The 22,402-nt window shown below is 40.8% G+C and overlaps 2 protein-coding genes across 4 annotated transcripts in view; one reads left to right on the forward strand and one right to left on the reverse strand.

The window, feature by feature from the left end:
- The window catches only part of ZMYM1 (zinc finger MYM-type containing 1), a 46,576-nt gene extending 29,365 nt beyond the window's left edge, over positions 1–17,211 (reverse strand). The window contains exons 1-2 of the mRNA XM_032388197.1: positions 17,130–17,211; positions 15,959–16,000 (exon numbers count right to left, since the gene is read on the reverse strand). The gene's annotated coding sequence lies outside the window, so the exon portion shown is untranslated. The remainder of the gene's footprint in view (positions 1–15,958; positions 16,001–17,129) is intronic.
- A 5-nt stretch (positions 17,212–17,216) lies between these two features.
- The window catches only part of ZMYM6 (zinc finger MYM-type containing 6), a 42,709-nt gene continuing 37,523 nt past the window's right edge, over positions 17,217–22,402 (forward strand). Inside the window, exons 1-3 of one of the 3 annotated variants that reach the window (XM_032388157.1) lie at positions 17,217–17,400; positions 17,735–17,817; positions 18,721–18,887. In XM_032388157.1, coding sequence (XP_032244048.1) covers positions 18,795–18,887 — 93 coding nt within the window. In that variant the 5' untranslated portion in view covers positions 17,217–17,400; positions 17,735–17,817; positions 18,721–18,794. Of the gene's footprint in view, positions 17,401–17,505; positions 17,625–17,734; positions 17,818–18,720; positions 18,888–22,402 lie in introns of those variants that run through there. The other 2 variants (XM_032388166.1, XM_032388173.1) reach the window with 2 other exon arrangements.

The following is a 22,402-nucleotide window of genomic DNA, read 5'->3' on the forward strand; positions in this document are numbered from 1 at the left end:
GGATAAGAATGAGTCACAAATCTGTCTCCTTGATGAGCCCTTTTCCCTCTTCAACATTCTTTAAGCTAAAGAACATTTTTATTTTTTTTTAAAGATTTTATTTATTTGTCAGAGAGAGAGAGCAAGAGAGAGAGCGAGTGTACAAGCAGGGGGAGCGGCAGAGAAAGGGAAAGGGAGAAGCAGGCTCCCCACTGAGCAGGGAGCCCAATGCAGGACTCGATCCCAGGACTCTGGGATCATGACCTGAGCCGAAAGCAGACGCTTAACTGACTAAGCCACCCAGGCATCCCTATAAAGAAAAATTTCAAAAAGCACCCAAATTATGTGTAACATCCTGTCTCAGGACAACTATTTGAAACATATATATATATGTATATATATATGGAGGATTTCTAGACATATATATATATATATATACTTTTTTTTTCTGGTTATCAAACACACAAATTGCAATGAAACTTTCTGTGTAGGTCCTTCTCTGCATCTCTGCCTGACATGTACTTTCTTTCTGTTTCTGGAACTGTAGGTCTTTGTCTCTCACAGCTTATCTCCTAGTACTTAACACAATACTGGGCAGGGAGTCACTTGATAAATGTTTGTTTAATGAATGGATGCATGTGTGTATTCTTTCTGCTTCAGAATATCTTTGTTTCTATTTCTCATTGTCACATCCTGGCGGATGGTGGTATTGTTCCAATAGATAGGGAACACAAGAAGGGGGGAGGTGAGCAGTTGAAGGAGTGGGGCATTTGGACAAATAATAGGTTCAATTTTATTTTTTAAAAAAGATTTTATTTATTTATTTGAAAGAGCGAGAGAGCGAGAGAGTGAGCACAAGCACAAGTGGGGCAGAGGGGCAGAGGCAGAGGGAGAAGCAGACTCCCCACCTCCCCACTGAGCAGGAAGCCCAATATGGGGCTTGATCCCAGGACCCTGGGATCATGACCCGAGCTGAAGGCAGATACTTAACCAACTGAGTCACCCAGGTGCCCCTGGGTTCAATTTTAGATATGTTGAGTCTGAGATGCTGTGGAATACCCAAAGGGAAATATTTAATAGACAGTTGGATAAACAGTTCAGAAGAAATATCTGGGAAAGAGTTGTAGTTTTTTTGAGTCATCGCATAGAGTTGATGATTATAGCCATAGAAGTGGGTAGTGAGAGTACACTCATTGTGGGTAGAATGAGGTGAAAAGAAGGCCAAAGAGAGAAGCCTTGAGGAACATTGATAATTAATCAATTAGCATAGATATGGGAACACAAGAAAGGGACTAAAAAGAAATGGCTAAGGCCATAGGAGGAAAACTTGGAGAATATGGTATCACAAAGCCAAATGGTGGGGTTTAACAGAGGATGAGGTCTGGGCACCTGGGTGGCTCATTCAGTTAAGTGTCTGACTCTTAGTTTCGGCTCAGGTGGTGATCTCAGGGTCATGATCCCATGGTTGTGAGATCGAGCCCCTTGTCAGGCCCCCGTGCTTAGCGTGCAGTCTGCTTGAGATTCTCTGTCTCTGCCCCTCCTCCTGCTTACGCGTGTGTGTGCCCTCTTTCTCTTTCTCTCAAATAAATAAATAAAATCCTAATTAAAAAAAAAGAGAGGATGAAGTCAATAGTAGCAATGCCGTTGATTGATGAAATAAGGACTGATAAATAGCCATAGGATTTAGCAACAAAGTCATTAGTGAATTCACCAAGAGTGATTCCTGTAACAGGCAGAAGCCAGACAGCAGTGGATTGAGGAATGGGTGTGAAAGAAATGAAACAGTGAGTGTGGTCAGCTCTTCTAAGAGGCGTGTGGCTATGACAAAGAGACTCTCCTTTGTAATTAGAGGAAAGAAAGAATGGTAGGTTTAATTGCAGAAAATGGTGCATTTGGTGCCAGGAACTGAGGAAGTTCTTATTTGATTGTTTGTATAGTATTTTCTCTATGAAAATAAGAGGTCAGGTCATCTGCTGTGAGTGAAGTGATAGGGTCAGAGATTTGAAGAGAAAGGAGAAAATGAATAGTCACTGTGAAGAATGGAAGAGAGAACTGACAAAAGAGGCATGGGAGGATTTCTAGACAATATCATTAGTCCAGTGGAGGCTGAGGAACTTGAATTTATATTTGTGCCATCTTGGTAGGTTCTATGACTTTTATCAACAATAATAAGCAGTCCAGGTGTGGGCATGGAGAAGTAGGAACAACATAAGGTCCATAGGAGAGAGTTGAGGATATTGATAAGTGACTAGTAGAAAGTATAAAAGGAAGAGAAGACAGCAGAGGTGAATAAATAGAATGAAAATAGACTGATCAAAGAACCAGAGGTCTTTATAAAATAGAAGTGGAGCTTTAGAGGGAAAAATTGAGTGAGAAAACAGAGGAGATAGAAGACTGTAGTCAAAAAGTGGGATATCTGGATACATCATCTCCGAGTTGGAGCAATTTTAGGCAATCAAAGGGTTCAAGATGTGTCGTTGGAATGGGGGAAGTTCAAGTAGAAATGGGAAAAGTTCACTGAAATTGAGAAGCTAAATAAACTGAGAGACCAAGGTGTTAGAAGTGTCCATGGGAAAGGTTAATTCATGGCAGAAGAGGAAAACAGTGAGCCAGCAGCTAAATTCTTCAATGAATGTTAAAGAGTGACTAGGAGATGAGTAGGTGTCAGTAATAAGAAGGGGTACTCAAATAAAGCCTGATGAAATAAGCTTGAAAGGAACATGAATTTTTAATTAAGTGCAGCAAAAGGGAGCATGGGGGATACAGACTCAACTTTAAATCCTAAGGCAGATAGTATAGGAGACTGAGCATCCTTCACTTGAGAGCTGCAAGTGAAGTAGTTATCATTAGAAATAGACACAGCCAGGAGACCACAGAGGAGCACATCGAAATGAAAAAAAAAAAAAGAAAAGAAAAGAAAAGAGAAGAAAAGAAAAGAAAAGAATTGGATTCACACAGTATCCGGGTCCAAATGCTAACTCTATCACTTACAACTTTGTCAGAAGTAGGGGAATCTGCTTAACTAATCTTTGAGCCCCCTAATTTGTAATCAGCATTTCCTTGGAAATATGATCTCTTGATGTCTACAATAAAGTGAGGAGACCATCTCTCCTCACATTTGTGTTATACTCTATTGGAGGGGTCCCAAAGTAGGATTAATATGTCAGAAATTTTAGTAAAAACTGATATTTCAAGTTTTGATTTTTGCTCTTTCTTGTGTGTTCTTGAGACCTCATTCTTCCCCTGTCTCTCCCTTTCCTTAGACATGACACCATTTGAGCTGAGGCTGAGTCAAATCCAAGTGACAGACGCTGTACTCTGTTCCTGAGGCTTCATTACTGCACCAGGCTTGTCCTGATGGCTTATTTTTTTTCCCTTCACATCAGTTCTCTTCCAGAAGTCCCTTAGCAAACAGACATCTTGGCTGTCGTATCAATTAGGTAGGCCTGGAGAATATGTCTAGATCCTAGCCATGGGGACATTTTAGGCTTAATCTGGTTTCCCCACATTGTGAAAAATGTTTGGAATTAGAACTGATGTGAGGTTTCCATGATACTTGGTTACAAACATCTAGTCAATTACATAGTCTTCTACTATGCCTGGTAAGTAACAGATGCACTCGTTGAGTTACCTTTTCTTTCTTTTTTGTTCCCAGAGCATCCCTTCTGTAATATTCACCACACTGTAGACTAATTATCTGTTTGGTTGTGTGTCCTTCTCAGAAAGTGTATGTGACACAATTTCCAAAATTCTTTCAACTAACCCCTTGTTTTAGTCTCCCATTTATTACTTTCCCTTCTTCTCAAAGAGTAGTAGTAAAAACACATTATCTACTTTGTGCCTTATGACTCAGTATTTTTCATGTCTAGGGGGCTTTTTTGCTTGGAGGATACTCACAGCTATTTGTTGTTTAATGCCCAATTTACAAAATCATACTTCTTTTTTTTTTTTAAAGATATTTACTTATTTGAGAGGAGGGTGAGGGGGTGAGGGGCAGAGGGAGAGGGAGAATCTAATCTCAAGCAGACTCCCCACTGAGTGCAAAGCCCAACACAGGGCTCAATCCCACGACCCCTAGATCATGACCTGAGCCAAAACAAGAGTCAGATGCTTTAACCAACTGAGCCACCAGGTGCCCCAAAATCATATTTCTAATAAATGAAATGTTGAAATCATTTTTGCTTGATCATTTAACATATAATACACATTTGATTAATTTAATTCCCTTAAACAATTTAAGCTGGAATTAAAAATTTAATATGGCTGATACTTTTGAATATCTCATATGCCTTAAACATCAGCAAAGTATGAACAAATACAAAAATTGCAAAATCAACTACACTTGTATCTAAACCTACTCAATGCCATATTACTGCATTATCTTTATACTGCTTTATACCTCTTAAGATTATACCATATTTGATATCTTCTTAAGGTTTCAGTAGTAGCATTTTGATTATTTTCTAGGATTTCAGAAATCTTATCAAATCCAGTAGAAAAAGAAATACAACTTTAGACCAGTTGAGGTTCCAGGATCTGTGATATTAACTAATTCTTTCTTGGTTGGGATATAAAACCTAGTTTTGTTGTCCAGGGTAATTTAGACCATCTGTGAAAAACCCTTTTGTAATAGTAAAAGTTTTTAAGTACCACAGGATTTGTAATTCTCTGTCTTCTTTATGGTTTTTAATTTTTGAAACTTAGTGTCTATCTTGGAAATGATGTAAGTTCTAAGTTTTTCATGACCAATAGTCCTTAATCAATCATCTTGCCATTATATAACATCAATCTGCTTAAAAACTTATGTATTTCTTACCAGTATTTTATTATAATTAGTAGGGCCATTTAGTTGTTTTCTCTCCTGAGAGATGGAAGATTGATTCACCCTTCTCATTCCTGGAATATCGGCTCAACTCTATTTTTACTTGCTTATTGTAAATCTGGTGCTGAGTAATTGACAGACTCCCCTTCTATCCGGTTGTGGTAATTTTACAAAATTACTAGTCTTGATGGCTCCTTCATCCTACTTTTTGGTTCCTTTTTATCTGCTTGCTCATATATGAAACATAAATATAGGCAAATTATATGTGGATTTATTTATTTATTAATTTATTTATTAAAGATTTTATTTATCTATTTGCCAGAGAGAGAGAGAAAGAGTGCACAAGCAGGGGGAGTGGCAGGCAGAGGGAGAAGCAGGGAGCAGGGAGCAGGGAGCCTGCTGCGGGGCTCCCCACTGAGCAGGGAGCCTGATGCGGGGCTTGATCCCGGGACCCTGGATTATGACCTGAGCTGAAGGCAGATGCCCAACCGACTGAGCCACCCAGGCGTCCTTATATGTGGATATATTTATTTATTTATTTATTTTTTAAAGATTTTTTTTTATTTATTTGAGACAGAATGAGAGAGAGAGAGAGAGCACATGAGAGGGGGGAGGGTCAGAGGGAGAAGCAGGCTCCCTGCCGAGCAGGGAGCCCGATGCGGGACTCGATCCAGGGACTCCAGGATCATGACCTGAGCCGAAGGCAGTCGCTTAACCAACTGAGCCACTCAGGCGCCCCTATGTGGATATATTTAAATCAACACACCCTTTACAGAAGAAAAAATAAATGTGCATCCACACCTGTACACTCAAAGACCCACATGTAACTCATTATTAAACATATATTGTATTCATCCTTCTATTGTATTAAATTTTTTTGTTTACTTAAAGCTATATTTTTTGTTTACTTCTCTCATTTGAGTCTTAGTATGAATGCATAGCCTTTGTAGATTTGACTTATTCCAATTCACTCTAATGATGACATTTTAAAGTTAAATTATCACAACTTTACCAGTGGGTACATGTCTAGGCTTTGTCCTTTTAGCTCTGCCCCTGACATCCTTGAAACATCCCTTCTTTCTTGCCATAACAGAATCTTCTAAAGTCATACTAAATTTTTCCCCCTGCCCCATATAATCAGCTACTCTACAATGAATTCCAGATAATTTTGGTGGATAAAACTACTAAAAATCAAATTTAGATGTTAGGGATATACATGAGAGTAAATATGGGGCCAAAATATTAGAGCTGCTAGTAGGCCTCTTTTAGTAGTGACAAACGTGGAAAAAAAAATTCAAGGTCATGATCTTGCAGTGCTATTTTCCATTTTAACATGTTATGTTACTGAATCATACTTTTTTTAGACTATATGGTTCATTGAGCACTAATGCTGTCCCATGCATTGACAAATATTTTCTTGTTCTGTGAATTATTTGCTCTTCTGAGAGTCAGGAAGGCCCTCAGAAAGTGGAGGGCTATTCCTCTCAATAGAAATCTTTGGACATCTATATTTTATTTTAGTTCTTGCATCTGAATTATAAACTCTTAAAGCTGGAAAAGCCTTTAGAGACTTTCTTGTGTAATCCATACAGATTACAGATATACCAGACATTTGTCTCTCCCCTTGTTTTTAAGCATCCTGATCTCTCTTTTAGGGAAATTCTCCACTGTGAGGACAATCTCTCTATTTGTCTCCTCTCACAGTAGAATAGAGAGGGATAGGTTCTTTCCATATTTTCTTCCTGATATGGCCAGTAGCTTAGCATGTAACCTAAACTTGGCCAATCAGATGATCATTCTTAGAACTTTGAATCCTGTTCAAGTGATGTTGTGACCGAGATTTTCAAATGTTTGTCAGACCCCATTTTCTTATCCTCCTGGGCATACAGATATACTACATTTTCCTGAAGTTAGGTGCATCCATGTGACTTGAGTTCTGGACAATGGAACATAGAAACAATGCCCAACATGTAGGCCTGACCTATATAAACATCCCACATGTGATCTTTGTCCTCTCTTTCCCCAACTATTGGCTGAATGGAGAAGACTCCACAGACATAGAAGAGGACAGAAACACAAAATGGAAGGATTATGGATCCCTGAGCCAATGCCTGGAGGAGAGCTGCCCAGAAAAGCCACTAGACCAGGAGCACCCATGTTGGACTATTGTGTGAAACAGAAATAAACTTCCACAGTGTAGAACCTCTATAATTTGGGAGGTTATCTTAGCATTTAGCTTACCCAGACTCAAAGACAGAATGTTTGGCAAAAAGTTTATTTTAGCAATATCTGTGACATGGATCAAGCTATTCTTGCTGACAGATCTTGGGAGGTCCCTCATTTTGTTCATTGTCTAAACCTCTTCTTAGAGCTTCTCATCATTTGGGCAAGGCACCATATTTTTCCTTTTTGGTTTAAAACAACCAGACCTGGGTGTCTGGTTGGCTTAGTCATTAGAACATGTGACTCTTGATCTTGGGGTCATGAATTCAAGCCCCATGTTGGATGTGGAGCCGACTCAAAGGAAGAGGAGGAAGGAAGAAGAAGAAGAAGAAGAAGAAGAAGAAGGAGGAGAAGGAGAAGGAGAAGGAGAAGGAGAAGGAGGGGGAGGAGGAGGGGGAGGAGGGGGAGGAGGGGGAGGAGAAGAAGAAGAAGGGGAGTATACTTATCCTGATGAGCACTGAATAATATATGGAACTGTTGAATCACTATATTGTACACCTGAAAATAATATAGCACTATACATTAACTACACTGGAATTAAAATTAAAAAAAAAAAAAACAAACAACCAGACCCGGTTTCTGTTGCTTATAATCAAGAATATAGACTCCATCAGGTAAGAAACTGAGGTCTTAAGTGATAAGTGATTTGCCCTAGGGCACACCTCCTCAGTGGCAGATCTAGGATTACTAACTTGACTTTGTATCTCCTGATTCAGTATTCTTTCCATTATACTATTGGGAGTGTGAAGGGGTCCAATAATTAGCATTCCTCTTCCCCACTAACTTCTAAACCAATTGAGAAATGAGATTCAGGAAATGGTAAACAAAGGTATCTATCACCTTCACTACTGGAAAAGGCTAGGTTGGAGGATAGAGACTCCCCACATGGCAGGCCTGCCCCTGTGAGACTTAAGGCAGAGAAGAGCCAAGGAAACTAGTTCCCTGTTGACAACTTGCTTCCACGTAGAAAGAAAAGCAGAAGAGTCTGAACTGCACATAGTTTCTCCTTCCAACCTCTCCATTTAGAGAAGCCACTGCCTCAGCTGAGGAGGAATGAGAGGGTGAATAGAAGTCAGTACTTTAATGTTAATGATTGACCCTTTACATAAAAAAAAATGAGACATAAGTTATATATCTTCATTATCAATAGGTAGATATTTTGGCTGCTAGAAATATTTTATTTCTGATAATACATTATTGTATAAAACATTGAAACAAAGTCCTCTAATATTCTACCCATCACAGATGAGTGTTAACAGTTTGATGTGTATCCTTTCTTATGACCATGCTAAAATTGAGATTTTGTGGTATCAAAGGCTTAATCTGTATGAAGCATCCTGTGTAGTGCCTGGTACAGAAGGAAGTCATTTGCTTCCTTCCTTTCTTCTTCCTTAGCACCCCAGAGCCTTCTCTAGGCTAAGAATCTATGACTAGTGTTGAGCTGGGCTGATGTAACCACAGAGTCCATAGTTCCTGGGTGCTGACAGACTTACACCTGCCAGAACTGCCAGAGAGCTGTCGTCAGGAGTCCCAAGCCCATAGCAGGGGCCTTTGGGGCAAGGGCTGCTCAGCTGGGCCAGGCCCATGGCCTTTCCTATTCTCTGATCCAGGGGTCTAGACCCTCACCAGAGCCAGGGCTTAGGGCTGCCTCTTGGGTTAGCACATTGTCCTGTAAAGCTCTCTTTCTGAGCTGGAGGGCCTGTCCCCTCCTTCTGAGCCTCTCCCAGAGGGGAATCAGACACAGGGCTGGGCCCCATGGGGCAGTTGGAGGACTGCTGCGTTCACGCGATGGCACCTCCCACTCTCAGCGTCTCCTGTAACTCTGTGTGATGCTGACCCGGCTGACCCCTCCTCAGGGATGTCTAAGCCTGTTTTCTCCTCTCTGGGTTTTTGGGATTAGCAGGAGATGAGAGTGGGGAGCTAGGGACACAGCTGGAGAGTGTGTGGGTAGAGGATCAGCACTGACTGCAGGCTTCCTCCGACTCAGCTCAGGTGTCTTCCCTCCTGCAGGAGTCTTTCCTGAAAGCCACCTCTCTTCCTCCCCCGCCCAGTTATTCACTCCTTCTAATTCTTGTTGATAGTTTTTCCATGTCTGCCTCCCCTCTAGCACATGAACTTTAAAAGCTAAAATTTAATTCATTCATCTCTATGTCTAGTGCTTAGCACCAGCTCCGGCTCAATAATACTTGATAATTTTAGGTACCGTGATTGAGAAAAGCAAGGGTGGTACCCCGGGGCTGAATTATGTAAGTGGGGGTGAGGACAGAAGAGGGAGGAGGGACTACATTCCTAGGGCCTAGCCAGGGTTTATGATCAGAACCTTCCTGAAGGCAGAACTGTCCACTTTGTAAAAGGAGTTGCTAGGGAAGAGTTAACTCCTTGTCTTGAAAGGTGTGCAGAGACTGAAGATTACCTCTGCAGTGCTGCAAGCAGGATTCAAGCACAGCACAAGCCTCGGGCCATATAACCACCAAAGGGCCTTCCACCTCTTAAGTCTGAGATCGTGGGAGGACACAGGGCTGGTACCAGAGAGCTACAGCACTCCGAAAGCTGCCTGTCTGTCTAGACATGGTCAAGCTTGCCTGGAGGCCACTTGGAATAATGTCATGGCCTAATCAACCCCAATCCCTATGGCTTTCTTGTACATGCACACCCATATTTACAGTAATTTAAATCACATACAACTTACATAAAGTCCTGCCTGTATATGCACATTGCTATGAATGTTTATTTTCATATATTCTTCACAGATAAGCATGTTAAAACCTAACCTCATCACTAAATAAAGACTCACTGGCCCAAATTTATACACACTTCCTCCACTGCCTCCAGGCCCAGGGAAGCTATGGGGCTTCCTTTTCCTGGGATTGGCCAGGCAGTTCTGAGAAGGGGAGAGGCGGAGAAGGCTTGGCCTGCCTATGATGGATAGAATTAATCATAAAAGTAGAAAAGACTGAAATTCACTGGGAAGTTAGCAATCTACACTATACCTTGCACAGTATTTCCAGAAATGTCATTAATTGGCCCTGACAAATGTCTTGGCCATTGTATAACATTCTCGGATTTTAGTTTCTGTCATAGTATTGCAGATGAGAAGTCCAAAGCTGGTCTAATTCTCTTTCCTTTGTAAGTAAATTTTATTTTCATGTTTCATTTAGGATTTTCTGCACTTACTGCTCATCCATCTGCACTGTGCTCTTGAGCTGGAGAGCTGCCTATCACTTCCCGGCAACTTTGGTTTTGCTTTGGCAGCACCTCATAACCAAATATGTCAGTTTAACTATGGGATTATAATTATTGATTGGAACATGACACTCTTTCCTCCCCACACCCTCCCCCCGCCTCAATGCCGTTACACATGGTCACATGGACAAGAGGCTCCAATAGTAAGTACTTAGAGTTTTATGTGTCATTTTTGAGCCCAGCAACGTAAGACCCACGTGTGCTTCCTCCAGACTCTTAGAAGGATGTGCTTGTGACTGAGTTTCAGTGATGGAGAAACAAGTTGGGAGAATCCTGTGTTCATAAATGATGATGTAGAAGCATAACTGCTAATGACCTAGAGCATGTGCCTTGAATGGTGATATGAAAGATAAACTTGTTTGTTTTTTATTTTATTTTTTGAAGATTTTATTTATTTATTTGAGAGAGAGAAAGTGCACAAGCAAGAGGGGGAGGGGCAGAGGGAGACGCAGGCTCCGGCTGAGCAGGAAGACTGATGGGGCTCGATCCCAGGACCCTGGGATCATGACCTGAGCCAAAGGCAGACACTTAACCAACTGAGCCACCCAGGCACCCCTAAATTTCAGTTCATTTGAGGTATTGAATTTTGGGGTTTCTTTGTTATAAAAATAGTCTTCAACACACAGGGATTCAAAAAAATATATCATCTATAACTTTATCTGAGCAAAATAATTAAAATACTCTAACTAGTTTTCAAGGTAGAGGAAAGGGAGAGGAAAAGAAAGAGTGATAAATAATAAATCTGTACTCTAAACAGGTCATAATATTGCAACTGGGAATGTGAAATAGAAGTATACAGTAAGGATTCTTGAAACAAAACATACAAACCCAGAAGGAATTCCTAATAACATCAAACTAAAAGATGTAAACTATTTTAGTGTGTCAGTTATCTACTGTTATGTAGTAAACCACTCCAAAACATTGTGGCTTAAAGCAACAATTTGTTATTTCTCATGATTCTGTGATTGGTTGGGCTCAGCTGGGGAGTTCTTCTGCCCCACAGTATGTTGATGCTTTCAGCTAGGAATTTGGCTGGAATACCCAAGATAACTTCACCTACATCCCTGGGACCTTGGCAGGGAAGCTCAGGGGCTTCTCTCCTCTCTCTATGTGGTCTCTCCAGTAGGATGGCCACACCCGTTTACATGATGGTGGCTCCGAGAGAGCAAAGGCAGAAGCTGCCTGTTCTCTTAGAGCCTACACCTATGACTGTCACACTGTCACTCCTCTGCAATTTATTGGTCAAAATAAGTTGACAGGTCAGCCCAGATTCAAGTGGCAGGGAAACTGACTCCACTTTTTTTTTTTTTTTTAAGATTTTATTTATTCATTCATGAGAGACAGAGAGACAGAGGCAGAGGGAGAAGCAGGCTCCCCGTGGAGCAGAGAGCCCGATGCGGGACTCAATCCCAGGACCCTGGGATCATGACCTGAGCCAAAGGCAGACATTTAACCAACTGAGCCACCCAGATGTCCCCTGACTCCACTTCTTTTTTTTTTTTTAAGATTTTATTTATTTATTTGACAGAGACACAGTGAGAGAGGGAACACAAGCAGGGGGAGTGGGAGAGGGAGAAGCAGGCTTCCCGCAGAGGAGGGAGTCCGATGCGGGGCTCGATCCCAGGACCCTGGGATCATGACCTGAGCTGAAGGCAGACAGACGCTTAATGACTCAGCCACCCAGGCGCTCCTCTACTTCTTGATAGTAGAAACCTCATACACATACAGAGATGGGAGGAATTGTTGGTGGCCATCTTTGGAAACAATCTCTTATAGTTTGCCTTCTGGACATAACAACTGATGTCCCTTCCCAATCAGAATACACTCACATTCTCAACCGAAAGTCTCAAATCATTATGGCATTGGATCAAAGTCCAGAATCTCACCATCTAAATCAGGCCTATGAAGAAGAAACTCCTTTGGTGTAGTTCATTGGGTGCAACTGCTCAGGTGCAACTTTTTCAATCCAAAGGCCTATGAACTAAAAAGACAAGTTATCTGGTCCCCTTGCTCTTTGCTCCCCACACACCCCAAACATCTGATGATATAGAGACACAATGACTCCTTCAATGAATGCTCCTGTTCAAAAAGAGGAAGAACAGAAAGCATATAACAGTCATTGATCCAAAGTAATTCACTACCTGGGCACCTGTTGTCAGATTCTCCTACTCCAAGGACAAGGATGTTCTTTGATTGTTTTGTTCCCTGGGAATGGTTTCATAATTAATTTTCTCCAGAGGCTTTTGCTTCTTCCCTTTGGGCTCATGGCTTTCTCCCCTGAGAAACCTTCATTTTCTGTAAGAAATGATCCACATTTGCAGCTGAGTAGCTTTCTCAGCTTCTATAAGGATCTTTTTCATTTCAAACTGTCAGTAATCCTTATAGTCCAAACCAAGGTTTTGGTTTTGCCCAAATACGTCCCTTAAAAACTTCGTGGATCTTTTTTTTTTTTAATTTAATTTTATTATGTTATATTAGTCACCATACAATACATACAAACTTCATGGATCTTACTGGGATTCACTCTGTGACCCCCAAACCACCTCCATTCTTTTTTTTTTTTTAAGATTTTATTTATTTATTTGACACAGAGAGACACAGTGAGAGAGGGAATACAAAGCAGGGGGATTAGGAGAGGGAGAAACAGGCTTTCTGCTGAGCAGGGAGTACGATGTGGGGCTTGATCCCAGGACCCTGGGATCATGACCTGAGCCAAAGGCAGACACTTAACGACTGAGCCACCCAGGTGCCCCACCACCTCCATTCTTCTTTCTGAGACAGAACTCTCTCTACTCTGGGTGTGTCAGATTGCTATGGGACAATGCCCTTGTTTCTTAGAAGCCCTTCTGTCTAGATGAGAGGGTCTATGAGGCACTGTTTAACTCCTTTTGAGGTCTTACAGCTGCACTCTTGAGTTGATCTTGACCTAAGGCCACATTTTACCTGTAATGTCCTATATGTGATTTTTCTTCTGAGATTTGTTTCTTATTTTGATGATATTTTGCTAGCTGGAGAGACTTGGACCCTCCATATTTTGTCTAATTTCTGCTTGAAAACAAAAGTTCCTTCTTTAACTTGTTTATCTTTTGCAAAGCCTTATCATAGGTGAGTAAAATAAATCAATAAGCACTTTATATATTCTGCCCAGAAATCTCCTAAGCCAGATCTACAAGTTCACTAATTACATTTTCTATTTTCCATGTTTTTATAGGTGGCAGTGCTGCAAAATATTTTGCCACTGCAATACACTGGTTAGTCTTCCTCCAGCCTCCAATAACAATTTCCTCACTGCTCTTCCGGCCTCTACTAACAGACTTCTTGTCTTTCCAGACTCTGCTGGCTGCCTGGTCCCAAAGCCAATGTCACATGTTTTAGATTTTAGTTATGGCAGTACTCCATTTTTAGATATCAATTCTGTAACAGTTATCTACTGCTAAATAAAAAAGCACCCCAAACTTACTAGCTTATGATAAGAACCGTTTATTCATTCATGACTCTATAATTTGGGCTTAGCTGGGTAATTCTTCTGCTTATCTTGACTGGGCTCACTCATGAGGCTGCAGTCATCTATCAATCTGGAGGATCTAAAATGGTTCCACTCATACGTATGGGGCCTTGGTGCTGGCTATAGGGCTACTTTCTGCACGTGATTTTTCATCATTTAGTAGTTTAACCCATCTAATATTGACATGGTGGTGAGAGTGTTCTAAGAAAGTCAAAGCAGAAGCTGCAAAAACTATTGAGACCTATGTTTGGGAATTTACAGGATAGCACTTCTGTCACATTCTATTAGTAAAAATAAATCATAAAGCCAGCCAAGAAACAAGGGATAAGGAAAAAGACTCCCTCTCTTAATGAAAGAAGTTGCAAAGAATTTGCCATATTTAATCCCCCACGGGTGACTGCAAAAATTCTAAAGCAAATTTAATATTTAATGATTTTATATTGAAAACAACATAGCAGGAAGTAGATACAGATGCCCAATATCACCATTTCCATTAAGGCAAGAAAATGGGATAAAAATTATATGCTTAGAAAGGAAGAGATAAATTTGTCATTATTCTCTATACAGCTGAAAACTTAGAAAATTTTTACAAATATGGATAAACTACTAGAATTAATAAATGAATTTAGCAAGGGTGCTGGCTTCAAAACCAACATACAAAAGTCAATTATATTTCTATATTTATACTGGAAATAAACAATTAGAAAATAAAATTTTACCCTTTAAAATACCATAAAAGGGGCACCTGGGTGACTCAGTCGGTTGGGTGTCTGACTCTTGGTTTCAGCTCAGGTCTCATGGGTCGTGGGATCAAGCCCCGCATAGGGCTCCATGCCTATGGAGGGGGTCTGCCTGGAGAGTCTCCCCTTCTGCCCCTCCCCCACTCTCTCTCACTCAAATAAATGGGTAAATCTTTAAAAAAATACAAGATATCAAAGATCTAGAATAAATCTAAAAAAGATATGCAATCTCTATATTTAAAAACTATAAAACATTATCAAGAGAAATTACAGAAATAAATGGAGAGGTATACTATTTTCATGGATTGGAAGATTCAACCATATTAGTTTCCTGGGCCTGCTGTAGGAAAGTGTTACAAACAGAAATTTATTGTCTTACAGTTCTAGAGGCTTGAAGTCTAAAATCAAGGTATCAGCGGAGCTTTCTTCTCTCTGAAATGTGAATGGGAGAATCCTTCCTTGCCTCTTCTAGCTTCTGGTGTTTGCCATTAATCCTTGGCATTCCTTGGCTTGCAGCTGCAGTACTTCAATTTCTGCCTCAATTGTCACCTGATGTCCTTTCCACAGGTGCCTGTCTCTACATCTCCTCTTTTTATAAGGACATGAGTTATATTGGATTAAGGGTCAGCCCTATTCCAATATGACCATGTCTAAACTAATTACATCTGCAACAATGTTATTTCCTGAGGTCATCATATCTTTTTGGGGGACCCAATTCAACACAAAGAATAACAAATGCCAATTCTCCAAAACAGGTCTATAGTTTCAGTGCAATACTAAACAAAATTCTGGCTGATTCTACAATATACGAGCAAAATTTGGTTACATTTGGCAAGTAGTTTCTAAAATTTATATGGGGGTGCCTGGCTGGCTCAGTCAGTGGAGCATGTGACTCTTGATCTTGGGGTTCTGAGTTAGAGCCCCACATTGGGTGTAGATATTATTTATTTATTTGACAGACAGAGACACAGCGAGAGAGGGAACACAAGCAGGGGGAGTAGGAGAGGGAGAAGCAGGCTTCCTGCGGAGCGGAGAGCCTGATATGGAGCTCGATCTCAGGACCCTGGGATCACAACCCGAGCTGAAGGCAGACGCCTAATGACTGAGCCACCCAGACATCCCAAAAATAAAATCTTAAAAAAAATTTATATGAATCTGCAAAGGACCAAGAAGAGCCAAGACAATTTTGAAGAGCATCATGGGAAGGAAGACTTTTTTCTACCAGATACCAAGATTTACTGTAAAGCTGTCACAGAAATTAAGACAGTGTGATATTTCCACAAAGAGAGACAAAATGAATAGTTTACATAGTCCTGAAACAAATCCACACATTTATAGACAACTTATTTATGCAAAGGTGACAATACAGAGCAATAGGGGAAGGACAGACTTTCAAAAATAGTACTTAATTTAACATTCATATGTAAAAAATGAAACCTGACTTACCTCACATGATACACAAATCCCCACTTCAAGTGGATTGAAGAGCTAAATGAGAAAGACGAAGTAATTACAATCCCAGAAATTAATCAGGACCTTTGGTAGGAAAATATTTCTTAAAAGGACACAAGAAGCACTAAGCATAAAGGTCTTATATGTTTGTTAAAGACACCAATAATAAGGGAAATCCTGGCCACTGAGTGGGAGAAGATATTTACAATCATATACACAACAAAGAACTCATATCTAGAATATATGTCCATAATAAAATGGCAGACAATCCAATACAAAAATGGGTAAGAGACTTGAACAGGCACTTCATAAAAGAGTATATCCAGATATCCAAAAACATAAAAATGGGCTCAATCTCATTAGAAATCTGGGAAAACCAAATTAAAACCACAATGAGGGGCAACTGGCTGGCTCAGTCGTTGGAGAGAGAGATTCTTGATTTCTGGGTGGTGAGTTTGGGCCCCATGTTGGCTGTAGAGATTACGTTAAAATCTTTAAAAACCCAAAAAACAAAAAATGCCACAATGAGATACCACTATACCCCTACCAGAATGGTTAAAATTAAAAAGATGTATAGTGGTAGTTATTGGCAAGGATGTGGGGCAATTGGATTTCTCATAGATGGCTGGTGGGAGTGCAACTGAAAAACCACTTTCTGAAAGTTCTTGACATTATCCACTTAAATTTTATATATACATAACAAGCACGTTCATTGCTACGTATAAACCTAGCATATGTGCAACAAAAGACAGGAAAGTTCACAGCAGCATTATTTCTAATAGCCCAAACCTGGAAATATCTCAAACGTACATCAATAGTAGATAGTTAAATTGTAGCATATTCATAAAATGGAATATTATACAGCAGTCACAAATCAAAAACCAATTCTGAGTGAAAAATACCAAATCTTGGCTTTGAACAAGTTAATTAATCTAGTCATTTACATCTCTGAGATAAAAATTTGTACCTCTTGGGGTTGTGGTGAGGATTAAGTGGAATGATGCATGTCAAGTGTTTAGCAAGCACAGGGCTTAATAAATGTCAGCCATTATTTATTCGTATGTTCCTTAGTAGGCTATTTTTCTGGAAATGGGAATTAAAGAATAGTGCAGACTATCTAATGCCCCCAACTTTCTGCCCCAAACCCCTTCTTCTACTTTTTCACCTTTGTGTCTTGGTCTCTTTAAGAAGTCAACCATAACTGAGGAAAGAGGAATCCTGGGAAGATCCACTCAGCTCAGGTCCAGAGCATGACGGGAAAAGGAGGGGCGGAGACCAGGGCTGCGCACGCGCGGTTGGCCTGGTGTTGCGTTGCGATGGATCAGGCGGAAGAATTTCAGTAAGAGAAAATAATCCTCGTCCCGGCGTGGGGAGCCTTGGGTCCTAGACCCCCTTACCCACCCGGTACTTCCTGGGAGCAGGGAGGCAATCGGAAGGTGAGCGCAGCGAAAGGTGGCTGCAGGGTCTGCGCGGGGCGGGGCGGCAGGCGCGCCACGTGACGAGGCGGGCACCGGGCGAGGGCGGCGCCGGGAGGGCTGCGCGGCTGACGCCGTGCGGATTTCGCCGCAGGGACGCAGTGACAGGGATTTGCGACTAGCGTTCTCCCCATCAGATACAACGTTGCCGCGTTTGTACTCGGTGACGGGCGCGGAGATTATTGGTGGGGACGAGACTTTCCCAGCGATACCATACTCGAAGGAGGGATGAGCACCCGTAGATTGTTGTAACTGTGGCAAGTGGTCAGAAGTTCTCATCTCTTCTTCCCCACAGGCTTTTCCACCAGTTGCCCATTTCCCTGCCTGGCTTGACTATTCGGATAAGGACAACTTTGGGGAGCTTCCTTTTTGCTTCAGGTTTAGTACGCTTACTCTTAGGGGAAGGGAAATCTGTTGGATGGCTAATAGAGTTTCTTGTTTACAGGGAAGCGATTGAGAAGCAGAGCTCAAGAGGGGCTTATTCGTGGGCATGGCCCCCAGGGAGACCCTAGAAAGTTCAGGTCGTCCACTTTAAACGAGGGCGTACTTGTTCACTGGTGGTGGCATCTGGAGCTCTGATCTCTCGTTAGGCCAAGAAATGGGGCCCTTATGGAGGCCTCCAGTAAAGGCTGAATTAGAGGTGGGGGTGGGGAGCTCGGTGTGCCCCACTTTGAGAAATAAAAGTTGAGGTGGGCCTCCAAGTACTAATTCTCCCGGAGTCAGAAACTGTATTTCTGAGCCCTTCCCCCTAAGTGCTAGGTAACTTCTTCCCACATCTTGGCCAGCTGGTCTGGTACCCCCTGTAAGTTTCAACATTTGAGAGACCAGAGTGTTTGTCTTTAAAGTTATCTAGGGAGGTGGGAACTTTTTCCAGAAGACTTTTCTTATTTTATTTTATCTATTTTTTTTACAGAGGGAGGGGAAGAGAGGTAGGTAGAGAGACTCTTGAGCAGGTCTCCACACCCAGCCCTGAGCCCTTGGGAGTCCTGGTGGGGCTCTATCCCAGGACCCTGAGATCATGAGCAAATTCAAGAGTTGGGTGCTTAACTGACTGATCCACCTGGGTGCCCCTGGAAGACTTTTCTTATGTGAAGATAACTGTTAAAGGAACAGAAGGCAGGAAGAGGGGAGTATAGAGTTAGTCATGGCCCCGGAAGAGTTGATTTTCAAAGGCTCAACTCTGAAGCCTTGTGCTCAATACAAAGCTTTTAAGATAGATAAACATGAAGGAGAAAATAAAAAGAATAAACCTGAGTACCAATCCTTTATGTTGTATTTTAGGAGTCCAGCTATCCTTTACCAAGAAGAAATCTGTTAGTTTTAGACTGGGGAATTCCTTTACATAAAAAATTAGAATGAAAGAACCTTTGGATGGTGAATGTGGCAAAGCAATGGCACCACAGCAGGGGCTTCTGGACAAAATTAAAGAAGAACCTGACAATGCTCAAGTAAGCATTTCATTTTATTAAAAAAATTTTTTTTTATTCTTTTCTATCTGGTGAATTCAGATTTTTAGTTAGGCAGTTTCTGGCTTGTATGTTAAAACAACCCAAATTTTTTCCCCATTATATGAGTAGATCAGTTTTTCTCCTCTTTAAATGAGAAAAGATCTTGGTAACTGTATATTTCTTTTTGTAAAAAGAAAGTAATATGTATTACCATTTTTCTATACTTGGTACTTTTTTTTTTTTTTTTTAATTTTCTTGTATCTGACAGTAGTTTCCTTTTATTCTGTAAGTATTTGTGTTCTATTCTATGCCAGGGGATCAGGGAGTCAGTTTAGTCCCTCCACTCATTGGGCTTATAGGTTAGTAGGGAAGATAGACATTACACAAGTAATTGATCAAATAATATATATAATTACAGACTATGACAAGTGCTCTGCAAGAAAAGCCTAAAATGGGGAATCTGACCTAGTTTTGGTTGGGGGCAGAGCCTGGGTAAGGAAGGCTTCCCTGAGGGAAGGATGTTTAAGCTGAATTATAAAGAAGGAATTGACTGGGCAAAGACACAGAGAGTGTTCCAGACAGAGGCATCAGCATATAGGAAAGCCCTGAGTTGGAAAGATGGGTGTTTCTTTTGAAGAACTGCAAGACCAGTGGGCCTGGAACAGAAAACGTATGAAAATGGTGATGATGGTAATGTTGATCGTAACAACACTAATAGTATTTATATATCAACATGTAGTATATATTATATCATAATAACTTGTGACATTATAAATATTAACTTACTGATATTTATATGTGCTTAGATTGTGCCAGGCACCATTCTAACCATATTATTATCCCCATTTTACAGATGAGGAAACCAAAGTACAAAGAAGTCAAGCAGTTTACCAGGGATCACCCAGGGATCACAGCTCATAAATGGCAGACTAGATTCAAATCTAGGTAGTCAGACTTCAAAGCCTGTTATCCTGCTTCTAGGATGAGGCTCTGTAGGTAGTTTGAGGCCAGATTATGCAGGACTTTGGGACCATGTTATGAATTTTGGTCTCTATGGGAAGACACAGTGGGAAGAGAGCAATGGGAAGAGATTGCAGGATTTTAAGTGGGAGAGTAAGATAAACATGTTCAGAAAGATCATCTAGGTACCCTTAAGGACCCAGATTGGAAATCTGTGGAGATCAGTATAGGGACATGGTTAGTTGTTTTGGCAAAGAATGATTTTTTTTTCTTGCACAGTTCTTTTGCTTGATACTCTAGTTACTGTATAAGCAAACTAATAATACTAAAAATACAAATAATATAATAACAAAATAATAATAATGGTAATATTTTATTTCTCATATCATCTCAAAGGCAGTATTAGTATTATTCCAGGACAGGGATGCCAAATAGGTTTTGTCTCATTCATCAACTCCGTGTCTTCCTAGAGTGCTGTGCTGAGAAGGCATCTGAGGTAGTGTCTACAGGATGTGGGGTGAGGGGTGAACTTTTATAACAATTTCCTACTCATCCTCTTTCCTTCAGTCACAGTCCCCAGCAAAACACTGTGTAATAATGCCGTTGTAGCTCTACAGATCTGATGATATCTCTCCCTTTAAAGACCCGGTCTCCTCATGTGTGATAAAGCATGAACTTTTTAGTGTAACATCCAAACTATCCATGTTTTGGCCCTTGTTTCTGTCTTCAGTATCATTAGTCATCCTTCCCACCTTTTCTAATCTATTTACCTGCAAACTATCTGCAATTTACTCGAAGTCATATTCTGTTGAGTTTTGTTTTCTCGCCTTTGCACATGCCATTTTTTCTGCCTGTGGTATTCTAAACTAGGCAACTTGGCAAAAATTTTTCTCCTCTTTAAGACATGGTGTAACAGTCGGTCACTCGGGTAGGATGAATCATTCCCTTTTTTTCTATTGTATATTGCTTTCACTTTTCCTATGGCATCTACAGGTCAATGAATTTTGTTTTCATACAGAGTCTGGAATCCTCAGTTCTTAGTGCAATGACTGGCACAAGATTACATGCTCAGTAATTGAAATAAAAGAATCTCTGTTTCACAGATGAGGAAACTGGACCTGAAGGAACAAGGGACTTCACCAAGGTCCCATGGCAAAGTTGGGATACAAAACCAGTTTTTAAAAATTCTAGATCCAAGTTTTCTTTCATTATGCCTTGTCTGTATATAAATTTAACAAATATTGTGCTATGAGTTGAATGTTCTTTCTGAATATCAAAATTGTGATAATGAAAATCCCCTTAGCAGCTTACATTCTTTTTTTAAAGATTTTATTTATTTATTTATTTGTCAGAGACAGAGAGAGCACAAGCAGGGGGAGCGGCAGACAGAGGGAGAAGCAGGCTCCCTGCTGAGCAGGGGGCTCAATGCGGGACTCCATCCCAGGACCCTGGGATCATGACCTGAGCCAAAGGCAATCGCTTAACCAACTGAGCCACCCAGGCATCCCAACAGCTTACATTTTAAATATAAGTAGATAGGGACTGACTCAGTTCTCTTTGTTTTATATTAATGCTACTCAAGGTGAATAGGCTATAATCTTTGTCATAACTGAGAGTGTGGGCTATGATAGAAAAGCCAATTAAACAAATAGTGTATGGTGTTTTCCATGTTGCATTTGAATATTGGAAAATGGTAGGCAAGAAATAAAAAATGTTTCATATTTTCTGATACAGCCTTTCCCTGCCCGCCCCCACCATCCAAAAGCAGTGTTCCTATGAGAACTTTTGTAGGCTGAAATGGTGTAAAGTGAAGAAGTAATTACCACTAATTTATGTGGAAAATTTTTGAGCGTTTCTAGATGAGGCTTTCGTGATACCTTAGGACATATCTTACAGATGCACAAAATCAAGATAAAGCACTGATGCTCACATAGTTCAGAGCTATAGCAGCTGAGATGGTTGATGCTGAGGTGCTGAGTGTGCTTCCTGGGAAAGGAGCTTGGTGGTGCTGCTCTCGCTTCTTGCTTCTCGGATGCACGCTGCCTCTGTAACTGCTTGCTGCAAAACAAAGCTGAAGGCTGTTTTCGGTTTTTGCCTTTTCTCATAAAAGCAGAAATCTTCAGATTTCTTTTGGTTAGTGAAAACAGGTACTAATGTCTTTTGTGAAAGTGAAGTGGCATTACGTGAACTTTTGAAAAGTGGGGAAAACTCTACTAAGAGTCTGTTCTGGATATTCGAGTTACAGTTGAGCTGTCATTCATTCAGTGAGTTTTTATTCCTGCTTACCATAAATTTCATAGCACTTGCTCAACATTGTTGTAAGTAGTTTACATATGTTAATCCATTTGATGCACATGACCCTGTTACTCTTCCTGCTTTACCCATGAAGGTGCTGAGACACAGATAGTAACTCGATAAAGGTCACACAACTAGTACGTGGTTGAGTGAAGATTTGAACCCAAGCAGTCTGGTTCAAGATCCCAAAACCTTAACCAGGATACTGCAGGCTAAGTTGTGTTAGTTATTTCTTCAGAAGAGCTACAAAGATGAAACAA

This window comes from Phoca vitulina, unplaced genomic scaffold, assembly GCF_004348235.1.
Source record: "Phoca vitulina isolate PV1807 unplaced genomic scaffold, GSC_HSeal_1.0 scaffold2, whole genome shotgun sequence".
Lineage (NCBI taxonomy): Eukaryota > Metazoa > Chordata > Mammalia > Carnivora > Phocidae > Phoca > Phoca vitulina.